General features: G+C 44.0%; 1 protein-coding gene across 3 annotated transcripts in view; it reads left to right on the forward strand.

The window, feature by feature from the left end:
• GOLGB1 (golgin B1) overlaps nucleotides 1-13,423 on the forward strand; it is a 37,352-nt gene that overhangs the window by 16,007 nt on the left and 7,922 nt on the right. For all 3 annotated transcript variants that reach the window (XM_074540246.1, XM_074540247.1, XM_074540248.1), the window contains 5 exons: nucleotides 1,873-1,960; nucleotides 2,665-2,732; nucleotides 3,639-8,590; nucleotides 9,438-11,388; nucleotides 12,772-12,950. In XM_074540246.1, the coding sequence (XP_074396347.1) occupies nucleotides 1,873-1,960; nucleotides 2,665-2,732; nucleotides 3,639-8,590; nucleotides 9,438-11,388; nucleotides 12,772-12,950 (7,238 nt within the window). The remainder of the gene's footprint in view (nucleotides 1-1,872; nucleotides 1,961-2,664; nucleotides 2,733-3,638; nucleotides 8,591-9,437; nucleotides 11,389-12,771; nucleotides 12,951-13,423) is intronic.

A 13,423-nucleotide genomic window follows, 5' to 3' on the forward strand; every position in this document is an offset into this window, starting at 1 on the left:
TCTGCCTGTTGTTAGTTTTTTAGCAGAGCTATGTGTCTCTGGAAATAAAATTCCCTAGCAGTGTCTCTGGAATAGCAGTGTCTCTGGAAATAAAATTCCAAAGGCTCAGCTGTCATTATCTAAGATGCCTTTCAAACCATTCCCACTGCCCTAATGCTGTGTAATGGCTGGGGAGCTGTGTACTCCATGAGTGGGACAGGTGGGCACTGTCCTTGTGCTGCTCTGTGAGTGGGGACAGGTGGGCACTGTCCTTGTGCTGCTCTGTGAGTGGGGACAGGTGGGCACTGTCCTTGTGCTGCTCCGTGAGTGGGACAGGTGGGCACTGTCCTTGTGCTGCTCCATCAGTGGGGACAGGTGGGCACTGTCCTTGTGCTGCTCAGTGACAGGGACAGGTGGGCACTGTCCTTGTGCTGCTCCGTGAGTGGGACAGGTGGGCACTGTCCTTGTGCTGCTCAGTGACAGGGACAGGTGGGCACTGTCCTTGTGCTGCTCCATCAGTGGGGACAGGTGGGCACTGTCCTTGTGCTGCTCAGTGACAGGGACAGGTGGGCACTGTCCTTGTGCTGCTCCATCAGTGGGGACAGGTGGGCACTGTCCTTGTGCTGCTCAGTGACAGGGACAGGTGGGCACTGTCCTTGTGCTGCTCTGTCACAGGGACAGGTGGGCACTGTCCTTGTGCTGCTGTCCCGTGTCCCGCCGCAGGTGCCAGTGCAGCCAGGCTGTTGTTGGGCAGAATGCAGGGTTAGGAGCCTGCTGCTTGGCCTTCTGTTCAGCGTGGGGAGGGAGATGACAGCCTCTGTGTGTCTGTACTGAGGCTTTGCTCTGAACCTGGTCATTAGCTTAGAGCCAGGTCTGGCTCTCTGCAGCCTGCTCTGCTGGCCCATCGTGTCCACAGGGGGAAGATTAATGCTGTGTTTTATCTAATACATTCCTCTCTATCAGAGGGTTTGCGTGTTACTGTGAAGTATTAAGGTGAAAGTTGGTATTTGGAAACAGAGAAGCATTTTGAGTCATTCATTCCCCTTCCAAGTGCCTGCAAGCTGTGAGCTGGTAGATCAGTGGGAATGCGCACACACCCACACACGCAGGCTTTTCAAAGGCACGTGTAGGCATTTGAACTGTTTTCTACTGCCCCTTTATAGACAGTGGAAAAAACAGGTTCCTTAGCATATGCCTCACTTGCAGCAAGGTGAATGTTGAAAATGGGTCAATGAAAACAACCCTGGAATTGTCCATTTCAATGTCTTCATTATAAAAATAGAGTCCAGCTAAATAGCTTACATCTAAGTTTTTACACTTGGACAGCTATTCCGATCATTTGTGCACCTGACCCATGGCTTTAGGGCAAGTAATAGTTACCCAAACCCAGGTTAAGGCATCTAACAGTTAAAAGGTTCTTGTGGGGTTCTTGGTTTGCTTGTGTGGTAGAGCCTAGCCTAACTTTATTGGGAAAGCTGCAGGTTCTGTATCTGCTGGAGCAGTGAGGCATAGACACATGATTTCTCACCTTCTCTGCCTGGGTGCTCAATGAATGGTTGTGATACTGTGGTTAGTGCCTTTGAGGGAGTGAAGGTGGAAGAGAAACCATCTCAAGGTGGGAAGGAAGTTGTTTAGATCATTGCATCCATTGATCTGTTGATCTGCTGAGATATGTCTTAGTCTATTGCTTAACATCAAAATTAGTCTCTTTTTCATTGTTTATTTATTTATTTATTTATTTATTTATTTATTTATTTTCTTTAGGCTTCAGAGTTGTGTCCAAACTCTGATAGGTTTTACTTAGAGCTGGCAGAGCAGTAGACAGCTAAGAGAGCTGTCTCCTCATAGCAGGATCCTGGCTCAAAGCTCAGTGTTTTGTTCTTCATCTCACAGAATAAAAATATTGGTGCTGAGGCAAAATTGCAAGACCTGTGGACTGTGGAAGCTCCAGCCTCCTATGTAGACTGCTCTTCTTCTACAGGTGAGGACACAGAATGAGGCACGTGACAAGACAATTGTGAAAATTTGAGGAGTTTCAGGGACAAATTTTAAGATTATTTAGAAGGAGGTGCTCTGAGGTCAGAATCTAAAGATTGTAACCTACAGAAGGTAGAAAATATTTACGTGAGGTAGAAGAGAACATTCTAATGTGGGATGGGTAGGATATACCAGAAGAGAAAAAAAGAAGTGGTTGCTAAAGTTAGGAAGAGAGAAGGGTTTGAAGGAGTGCGTTTGTAGATGCACAGAGGAGAATTAAGATAAAATTAAGAACTGTGTGTTTCTCTGCAAGCCAGTAAATGTCTTTTTGTGTCTGGAATTCCATGCCACATCCCACATGGAGGAAAACAGCAGTGAAACCAATCTGATCCTCCTTCAGGGGTCAGGAGTGCTGTGTGCAGGTGATGCAGCAAACGCAGAAGATTGCACAGAGCCGTGCTGCAGCTGCAGTGTCTGAATTAGTGGTTGGAGTTAAACCAAAACAGGATGTCTGTGCACTGCAAAGACTCAAACTCTGTGTTGTTTTCTTCTGTGCTTAGTTTGCTGCCTTTTTTTTTTTTTTTTTTTTTTTGTCTTTTCTCACCTTTTATAGAAGCTTTGGTCCCATTTCATGTCCCTTTGCTCTGCCTACTGACTTTACCTGCAAACTGTTGCACTGATAGTGACAAGTGTTCCTTTTCTCACTAGGTGTGTCAGGAGAGCTGGTGAATTCTGAAATGCAAAAGCCTTTTGGTGACACTTCTGTCCTCTCTGAGGTACAAACATAGTCCAAAACCCTTTTGGTCTCAGTAATGTATGCATTTGCAGATACAAAAACTTTAATTTAGTTTAAAAGCCTCAAAGAGTTGTCTCTTTTTACTCTCCTGTGACTTAAAGTGGTTGTTTCATTATGACAGCAGACTTTTTAAGAGCAGGTCTCCTTTAATGGTTCCCCACAAGCTGTTTCTGCCCTCCAGGTCTTTACAGTAGCACGTTGACTTTTTGGTGGGCTGTTGATCCAAGCTGTCTGGGGAGGATTTGTGAGTGCTTTTCTTTTGTAATCTGTTTTGGGGGATGGGAAGAAACTTAAAAATAGTAACTTGGAAAAAGCCAAGCACTTTGTTCCAGGTGCTTTGTCTAGTGCTTTCACTTTGGGCACAGACACAGATTGGAATGTGGGTTTCTATCCTGCTTCCTTGCCATGTTAAATGGACTGATGGAATAGGGGACAAAACCCTCCTTGTTCAGAGGCTATGAATAGGATGGCATGAAAATGTGACTGGTTAAGTGTCTTAAGAGGGCTTGTTAGAATCACAGGAGAACTTAAGCAGTTCAGAGTTAGACTATCTTGCAATCAAGAGAGAAGGGGGGTAAAAGGGAATAGGAAGTTGTTATGGTGTGATCCTGCAGCCAGAATCTTTCATGCTGCGACTTCAGAAACTGAAATTAGCAGAAGTGACGCGGGGAGTCACAGAATCACAGAACAGTTGGGGTCAGAAGGGACCTCTGGAGGTCACCAAGTCCACCCCCACTGCCAAGACAGAGTTCCCCTGTTATTGGCAGGGCTTCCATTTATTGCAGAAGCCAGCTTGAGACAGTTACAAACTGTGGAAAGCAGATACTTCCAGAGTGGCCCTTTCACAAGATTCAAAGGAAAAATGATGTCTGCTATTTTCTTTTAGGCAAGAACAGATAGCTTTACCAATAGAAGCCAGCAGTTTACTGAGGAAAGTTGTCCACCTGGAATTCTAGACTATATTGCTGTGGAGAAACAGAAGGAGCTGTCAGTTTTGCTGCTGGAACTGAAGGAAGCCCAAGAAGAAGTAACTTTTCTGAAAAGCCAACTCAAGGGCCCCAGTGGCCAAACTTCTACAGGCAGCCAAACAGAAGCTAACCAGCTGGGAGAGAATTCACAGATACAGTGTCTGGAGAGGGAGGAGCAGAACGCTTCAGATACACAGAGTGTCTTATTGCTGAAAGAAACAGAAATGCAGAAAACTGGCTTTCTTCAGGAAAATGGAATCAGCTTCCAAGATGAGCCTCAGGGAAGTCCCGGCACCTCTCAGTCTCAGGAGCTCATCAAGTTACAAAACCAAATTACAGAACTGCAAATAATGCTGCAGAAATCAGAAGAATCCTTTAGAAAAGAACTAGGAGAAAAATGTGCAGAAATAAATAGGCTAAACCAGTTGGCAGAGGAATACAGGAAAAAAGCAGAGGATCCTGACAGTACATTTTGTGTTTTGACTGATGAGCAAGATCAGCTCTCGTGTCAGGCCAAAGAACTTTCTACCATAACAGAACTGAAGGAGCAAGTGAAGCAACTGGAGGAAGAGCTAGCTCTTTCAGAAAAGCAGAGACTGTCAGACAGTCAAAGCAGCCTTCTAAGAGAGCAAATCCAGAGCCTTAAAAATGAATTTAAATCCAAGGATATAAAAATTGAAGCTTTGCAAAAGGACTTGGATGAAGCACAACTTCAGCTTTCTGACCAGGACATGCAACTGAAGGATCTGAGAAGCCAGGTTGAGACAAAGGAATGTGAAGTACTTGATCTAGGACAACTTTTGAGGAAGAATACAGCAGAGATGGAAGAGCTTTCCCACAAGTTAACCTTAAAGGGACGTGAGGCAGCAAGCCTGGAACAGCTCGTTGCTGAGCACACCAGGTCTATAGAGAGCCTGCAACAGGCCTTGCAGGAAAGGGACCAACAGATGGCAGAGATCAGTGTCAGCATGTCTGAGAAAATGGTCCTGCTGAATGAAGAGAAATTTGCTCTAGGAAACGAGCTGAAGAGTCTTAAGGAGCAGACAAGTCTGTTATTAAAATCCCAGGAAGAAAAAGAGCAGAACATAGGAGCAAAAGATACATGTCTGAAGTGTGGGGTGTCCAAGCAGCAGAATGAGACAGAAGCAGGGAGTAAAGAAAATGAGGAATTAGTAAATCAAGTTGAACTTCTGAGAAAAGAAAATGAGCAAGTAAAGCGGAAGCTGCAAGCAGTACTTGTGAACAGGAAGGAGCTTCTGAAGAAGGTAACCAGATTGGAGAATGAATTAGAACAACTGAATAGAGAACAAAAATCAGAAACCTCAGAGGCTCAGGCAGCTGCAGGGGAGGAGGACATGAGAAGCATGATCAGCAAAGAAATGGGTCTTGAAAACCAGCCCCGTGAGGACTATCTAGTTCAGCTGCTTTCTGAAAAGGAATCTGAGCTGCAGAGCATGCGGAAGGAAAAAGAAACTACTGAAGCACAACTGCAGGCAGTGATTGAGGAAATGAGGCAACGCTTGCAAGATAAGGCAAACACTTCTTCAGTTAAAGATGAACTCATGGAGCATCAGACAGTTCCTGACAAACTGACTGAAACCAATGAAAGCCCAGAAGATGATGAAGTAAATGAGAAACATAGTTCAGCAGGTACAGATCTGGAAGAAGAACAAAAGTCTGCTCTTAGAGAAAAGATTTCTGTTCTTGAACAAGAAAAAGAACAACTTCAAAAAAAACTTCAAGAAGCTCTCATATCTCGCAAAGACACTATAAAAAAGGCTCAAGAAAAAGACAGGCATCACAGAGAACAATTGAAACAGCAAAAAGATGATTACAACATCCTGCAAGAAAAATTTGATCGGCAAAGCAAAGAGAAAGACAGTATCCAGGCTCAGCTCAGACAGCTCCAAGAGCAGAAAGGATCAGCAGAGAGTATTTTTAGGAGTCAAGGTAGGTTGGATTCTTCATGCATGGAAGCAGAAGATATAACAATTAAAAAGCTTGTACAAGTTGCAGATATTTCTGAGGAAGAGTGGAAAGAACACCTTGACAAATTGCAGATGGAGAAAGAGAAATTGGAATGTAGTGTCAGCCATATGCAAAGGGAGCTTGCTCACAAATCAGAATTGATCTTTGATTTGCAGCAGCACATAGCACAGTTGTTTGTAGAGATAGAAGGGCTGAAGAGAACCTCTGACCAAGCTGAAGCTAAGGGAGCAAGTCTTCAGACAGAATTGGAGGAGAATCAAGGAAAAATTTTTGGAGTGGCCAGTCTGGAAGACTTGAAAATTCTTGTGCACCAAAAGGATGAAGAAATAGAATTTCTTAGCCAGCAGTTAAAGGAGAAAAGTGACACTCTCAATAATGTGCAGGCACAATTGCTGGAAAAAGAGGAATCAGTCCAAAGACTGTGTAGTCAGTTGGAGGCTCAGGCTCAGGTGCATGAGGAGCAAAGCAAGCGACTACAAACGGAGATGCTTGAAATTCAGGAGAAGCACAAGGACAATGCGGAAGCAGCTAAGCAGAAGAACCAAATGCAGAGAAAGTTGCAAGCAGCACTTATCTATAGAAAAGAGGCGCTAAATGAGAGCAAATCTCTAAAAGAAGAGCTGGCTAATGCTAAAATTACTATTGACAGTCTTTCTGTCAAGCTGACAGATATGGAAAGCCAAGTATGTGGCCATGTTAAAGAAACAGATACCTTAAGAGAAAAGTTAGTGTGCCTCACTGGAGAGCGAGAAAAACTTACTGCAGAAATTGATAAACTACTTGGAGAAAATCAGAACCTTGATGGATGCTGTAAAAACCTTACACTTACTCTGGATGGAGTTGTTCTAGAGAAGGAGAAGCTGGAGAAGGAGGTGGAATCATTGAAGAGCTTTCAAGCCACTGAGAGGTCTGAGTGGCAGGAGAAATACAAGGAGCTTCAGGGAGAATATGAAACTCTGCTGCAGTCATATGAGAATGTGAGTAATGAGGCTGAGCGAATTCAGCGTGTGTTGGAAACTGTTAGGCAGGAAAAGCAGGAAATTTTCATTCAGCTCAAAGGGGCTGAAGCAAAAAAGCAGGAAACAGAAAAGCAGCTACAAGAAACTGAACAGGAAATGGATGAAATGAAGGAGAAAATGAGGAAATTTGCAAAATCAAAGCAACAAAAGATCCTGGAACTGGAGGAGGAGAATGAGAAGCTTAGAGTAGAGATGCATTTTACAAATGGAGAGCTGCACAGGACTGGAGAGAGCTTTACAAACACTAGCCTGAAAGAAGACCTGGAGTGCTCTAGGAAGGAGTGCCAGTCTCTTTCTACTCAGCTTGAGACAGCAATGGCTGAAAAGGAGTCTCTGAATCAAGAGATTGTGGACTTGAAGTGCCTTTTGCAGGTAACAGAGTCTAAGCTGAAGGAAAGCAGAGAACTTGTGGACAGGTGTGTTGCCCAGCAGACAGCGGGGCAAGAAACTGATAAGGCAGCTGCCACACCATCACCAACAGAAGAGTCTGAAAATCAAGTGAATGTACCTTTTCAACCACAGCCTCGTGCTGCAGAGCTGGAACAAGAGGCATCTGAAAGTGAGAGACCTTGTGAGGATCCTGGTCTCTACAGACAGCAAATAGCTGAGCTCACCAGGCGAATTGCAGAGATGGAAGATGATAGAAGGGCTTCAGAGCAACAGCTGGGTGACATCCGCAGGTGTGCTGAGACTTTAGCAGGTGAGAAAAGGGCTTTAGAGTACCAAATGGGAGAGAAAGTCTGTGAAGTGAATGATTTGCAGGCCACGGTAGCAAAGATGGAGCAAAAGGTCCAAGAAGCCAGAGACGATCTCATCAGAATGACAGCACTGAAGGATGCTCTAGAGGCTGAAAAGGATGACTTGGAAGAAAGGCTCATGAATCAGCTGGCAGAACTGAATGGAAGCATTGGAAACTATCAGCAAGATGCAACAGACTTCCAAATCAAAAATGATCAACTGAAACATGAGCTTCAGACTTTGCAGAGAATGATGCATGAACTGGAGGAGGAGAAAAGTCAGATGGCAAAGGAGAAAAGCAAAGTGAGTTCAGAAGAGCACAAGGAATTTGTGGGAAAGCTAAAATACAATTGGAGAGGAGAAAGCAGCACACATATAAAGGAGCTTCAAGAACTGCTGAAACAGAAACAGCAGGAGATTAAGCAGCTGCAGAAGGACTGTATCAAAAGCCAGGAAAAGAACAGTAGTTTAGAAAGAACAGTAAAAGCTCTGGAATTTCTGCAGAGTGAGACTCAGAAAGAGGTGGAAGCAGCCAAAGAAACTTCAGCTAAAGCAGTTGAAGACACCAAGAAAGCCCAGGCAGAGCTTGCTCACTGCAGAGTAGTGTTGGATGACACTCAGAGTGAGGCAGCAAGGGTTTTAGCTGAGAGTATCAAAGTGAAGGAAGAGTTACAAGCAAACAAAGAGCAAATTAAAATTCAAATGAAGAAAAAGGATGAAGACTTTGAGAGAAGACTGGAACAGGAAAAAGACAAGCACTCAAAGGAGATCAAAAGCATGGAAGCAAAGCTGGCAACATTGCAGAGAGAGAAGGACCATATGGAAACAACAGTTGGTGATCTGCAGGACTCCTTGAAGACAAAGGATCGAGAAGCCAAGCAGCTGGAAGGCAATCTAAACAAAACACTAGCCCAGCTTGCAGCCTTCACCAGGAGCATGTCTTCCCTTCAGGATGACAGGGATAGAGTGATAGATGAATCAAAAACATGGGAGAAGAAATTCACTGAAACTATTCAAAAGAAAGAAGAAGAAATACGTTGGAAAGAGGAAGCTTGTGTTGTGCTACAGGACCAGGTGAAACATATGACCATGCGTGTGGAGGAACTCCAGATTCAAATATCCAGGTAAATAAGCTGTGTCAGGGGAGGTTTATCAGGGAAAAGTTACTTTGCATTTGTTATCTGCACAAGGACATGAGGTGATCACTCTAGAATAGTCCTTCTTCACATCCTTAGGATACCTGTGTTAAATCTGTTCTCTGTGACAAGCATTCACCATCTGATTACTCTCCAGAGTATTTCAAATTTCAGATTAATTAAAGAGTCTTTTGCACTGAGTTTTTGCACTGAGAAGTCAAGAGAGCATTGGGATACATAATTCCAGTTTAGTCCCAGAATAAATTTTGAGGGGAAGATGGAGCTATGGAAACTTATCAAAATGTGTATACAGCTGTGTATTTCCAAAATTCAAAACCGAAAACCATTCTTACATGAGTAAAATTGTTTATATATATATATATATATATATATATATATATATATATATATATATGCTGCATCTTTGTGTGATGAAGCATTAAATGGACATCAGGACATCAAAGGTACCAGAACAGCAACTTCATTGTGGGGTGGCATGGAGTTGTTTTTATTGTTAGTTACAATGGACAAGAGAAGTAATGTAATGACAGGGAGGTGATAACATTCAGTGTTTAGGTGAACACCTTTTTCAGTATTGACATGAACAACTTTAAAAGAATATATTGCCCTGCCACCACCCCTTTAAGGCAGTAGTACGGTCAGAACTTTAAAAGATATCTTGAATTTTAAATTGAGAGATATTTCTAGCTTGCTTTCTTTAAGTAAAACAAATTCTGTGGCTTTTCTGAATTAGTATAAGAACAGAGTTAGTGTGGGTTTAGATACTGAGATGATACTTTGTGGATTTTTGACCAACTTAATCTTTTCTTTTCAGATTGGAATGCAACAAGAAAGACTGGGAGGTTGATTGCAGGAAGGAGATTCAGCATCATCAAAAGACATGTGAAATGTTGCAGGAGGAAAAAAAAGAGCTTTTGACTCGGCTTGAAGGGTCTCAGGAACTGTACAGCAAGTCTCAGAATGAACAGCAGGAACTGGAGTCAGAAATCAGCAGCCTAAGAGACCAGCTTGCTGACTTACAGAATTCCTTCGCCAAATGTGAGCTGGCCAGGGAAGAGCTGGGGACTGTGGTCAAGCAACAAGAGATGAGTATCCAGAATTTTAAACTCAACTGTGAGCAGCTTGAAGCTGACCTGCAGGCTTCCAAGGACCTAACAAATAAGCTGCATGAAGAAATTAGTGCCAAAGATCAAAAGATCATGAGTTTGCTGTCTGCCAAAGAAGAAGCAGTGATGGCTGCTCTAGCTGAATTACAGCAGCAGCATTCTGAAGAGACGAAAGAGTTGGAGTGTAGGCTAAGTAAGGAAGAAGATAACAAAAAAGCCTTGGAAAATGAGAAGAACAAATTTCTTGACAAACTCAATCATCTCACTGAAAAGATGAAGATAAGCAGAGAAGAAAGTAAGCAGCAGAAGGCACAGCTGGACTCCTTCACCAAGTCCATGTCATCTCTGCAGGACGACCGAGACCGCATTCTGAGGGACTACAAGCAGCTCGAGGAACGCCATCTTGGTATAATCCTGGAAAAAGACCAGCTAATTCAAGAGGCTGCTGCTGAAAACAACAAGCTCAAGGAAGAAATTAGAAGTTTCCATGGCCAGATGGATGACCTCAACTCTGAGAATGCCAAGCTGAATGCACAGTTGGTGCGGTACAGAGAAGACCTTAACCAAGTGATTTCAATAAAGGACTCCCAACAGAAGCAACTTCTCGAAACACAGCTTCAGCGGATCCAGACTCTGGAAAATGAGAAGGCAACAATAGAAACACAGCTGAAAGAGTCTGAGCATACTCAGGATGATCTCAGGAAGTGCATGGAAGCCTTAAGAGAGGATAAAGTCAGTATGTCTCAAGAGATTGACACTCTTAGGTCCTCTCTGTCACGGGTGCAGAGTGAGGTGGCAGCATTACATGAGGGCAGTCCCATCGTGGAGTGTCAGGCAGAACTGAAGGATCGAGAGAAAGAGGTACAGCAACTGAGTCATGAGCTTTCCCTCTCCCAGAAGAGAATAAGAGAACTTGAGGGGGAGCTAGACTGTGTTCAGAGGGATGCAGCCAAGAGAGTGGGAGAGGCTGAGGACAGGCTTCGGAAGGAACTGAAGCACCTGCATCACGATGCAGGGATAATGAGGAACGAAACCGAGACAGCTGAAGAGAGAGTAGCAGAGTTGGCACGGGACTTGATGGAAATGGAGCAGAAATTGCTTGAAGTCACAGATGAAAACAAAGATCTCAGAGCTCAAATTCAGTCTTTTGGGAGGTCCATGAGCTCTCTTCAGGATAGCCGAGACCAGGCCAATGAAGAGCTTCGTCTTTTGAAACAGAAATATTCTACAGACTTACAGGAACAAAAGAGTCTAGTGCAGACTCTTCAGAAACAGATGGGTCAGCTACAAGAGGAGCAACGTTCCACTCTCAGGGACCGAGATATGGTCAGGTCTGAGCTGACAGAACTGCAGAAGGCTATTGATGAAAGAGGTCTCTTGGCCCAGATTGAGGAACTTAATCAGCAGCTCAGAGCTAAAGATGATGAGCTTCTCCACTTGTCTTTGGAACTGGAAGGCTCTTCCAACCAAGTCAAATCTTTCTCCAAGGCTATGGCAAGCCTGCAGAATGACCGAGACCGTCTGCTGAATGAATTGGACAAAACACGTAAGATTGAAGAAGTGAAACAGCAAGCAGAAGGGAGCATTTCCACCACTGCTTTGGAAGTGCAGAGTCTGAAGAAGGCACTGGCCTCCTTGCAGAGTGACAGAGACAGAGTAGTAAGTCCATGTTCTCTCTTCCTGCTCTTACTTTAAGTACCAGAGGAGGTTTGGATCTTCAAGTCTTAAAATTCAGCACGCTTAGCTCTGATAATAGAAATGTGATGCGTAGATCAGGCTGCATCTTCATGGAATCACAGAATAGTTGAGATTCAAAGGGTCTTCTGGAGGTCTTCTAGAGATCTCCTAGTCCAACCCCCCTGCACAAACAAGGCTTGCTGGAATAGGTTGCTTGTACAATGTCTTGTTGGATTTTGAATATCTCTGTCAGTAAACTTTCCACAGCTTCTCTAGCCAACCTGGTTTTGACTGACCAGACTGCAGGTACACAGTTCTCCTTTCTTGCCCTTGTAGGTAGGGATGACATTTGCTTTCTTCCAGTTTTGAAGAACCTCTTGGGTCACCATGACCTTTCAGAGGAAATGGAGTTGCTCCCAACGACCTTAGCATTTGTGGGCATGTTCCATCAGACCCCACGAATCTGGTATGGGCCGTCTGGATTATTTTCTCTGGCATGGAGGCTGTGATTCCATTGTTAACTTCCAGGGGTGGTTTCTCTGTTAGGTTGGCTCAAAATATGAAATCATGGAAATAAGGTCCCTGTTAACCTGCATAGTTCACATCTGTGTCAGCTCATTTGATTTGCCTTAGATTTCTAAGAGACTAGAACAAAGACTTGAGTTTCCTCCTCCTCTTGGCAGCTGACTTTCAAAGCAGGTACAAGACATTGCAGATTCCTTCTGACATTCTTGCCTGCACACTGGATGTGTCTGTGTTTGTATGGTCTCTGGCACAGTGCAGCCCAGCAAGTTCCAGAGTTCTCCTTGCTGCTCAGAAGACAGAGTTGACAGTCATGTCCCACTGCCACTCACTGAGCACTGTCCTGTCTCCAGAGTCAGCCATGTCTTCTTGTCTTCAAAAACAATTGCAGTGATGCATGTGTAACAACAACAGCTTATTTCTAATTATAGCCTGACTGGAATTGGAGAGCCAAAAGGATTTTACTTATCAGTTTCCTGGTTTACAGTAAATACCAACTTCAGGAGTTATGCTTAACCAGCTCCTTCTGTGTCACTTAGTTTTCCTCTGATTAAGGTTATTATTATTGTAGTCTGGAGTCTTTTTGTTAATGTATTTCACATCTTCATGGGAGGACTCAAAACTCACTGCTCTTATTACCGATAGAATTGTCTGAGGGCATTTTTCTGAGCAGTTTTTAGTACACTGCTGTATTTGATGATTCCGTTTTTAGTTCCTCTGTCCTCTGAATGTGACCCTTTTCTCCCTTCAGACACCACAGTAAGAAATGCTCTTAAACAGTTCTGAGTAATAAACCTGATGCTTGCTCAGCTGTCACATGATGATGTTTCTCTTTAATCCCAGGTAAGAGAGCTGGAGAATCTGCAGCAGCAGTACATCCTTGTTGGGGTGGAAGCTGCTGAGAATTCTCGCTTGAAGGCACAGCTGCAGCAGTGGGAGCAAGAGGCAGACAAACATCTGCGTCTGCAAGAACAGCTGAGGCAGGAAGGAGCTGTGTACCAGCAGGAGCTCCAGCAGCTCAGGTGAGCTGTCTGTCTGCTTCCTGCCTTGGCCAGGTTGCCCATGTGTTTGTTTCTCGCAGAGCTGGGGGGAATGCTGAGAGCCTCACCTGTGCCAGGTGACACTGAGCACCCCGCCCTGGCCAGGACAGGACATGGGATTCCCTCGCCCAGCTTCTGCCTCAGAATTACAGCCCAGCAGCTTAGAGGTCAATGCCTGTGGGGAATAGATCAGGGATGTTTTTGTTTTATTTCTTTCATCCAGTAGTGGTCAGTATCATCTGTTGGAGAGAAAACTGAGGCTGTTTCTTGCATTGGAACTTGTGTATATGATCACAGTACTTTCCATTCCAGGCTGCTGCTGAGCACCCTTTATTATCCCACTGATAGCATAGTTTAGAGCATACTAATTCTGTATGGCTGGTTAATCCTATATTTCACTTGCTCTATGTCTTCTAGTTTGTTCTTTTTAACTCTGTAATTCAAGTCTAGTAAAG

Source organism: Zonotrichia albicollis, chromosome 4, assembly GCF_047830755.1.
Source record: "Zonotrichia albicollis isolate bZonAlb1 chromosome 4, bZonAlb1.hap1, whole genome shotgun sequence".
Lineage (NCBI taxonomy): Eukaryota > Metazoa > Chordata > Aves > Passeriformes > Passerellidae > Zonotrichia > Zonotrichia albicollis.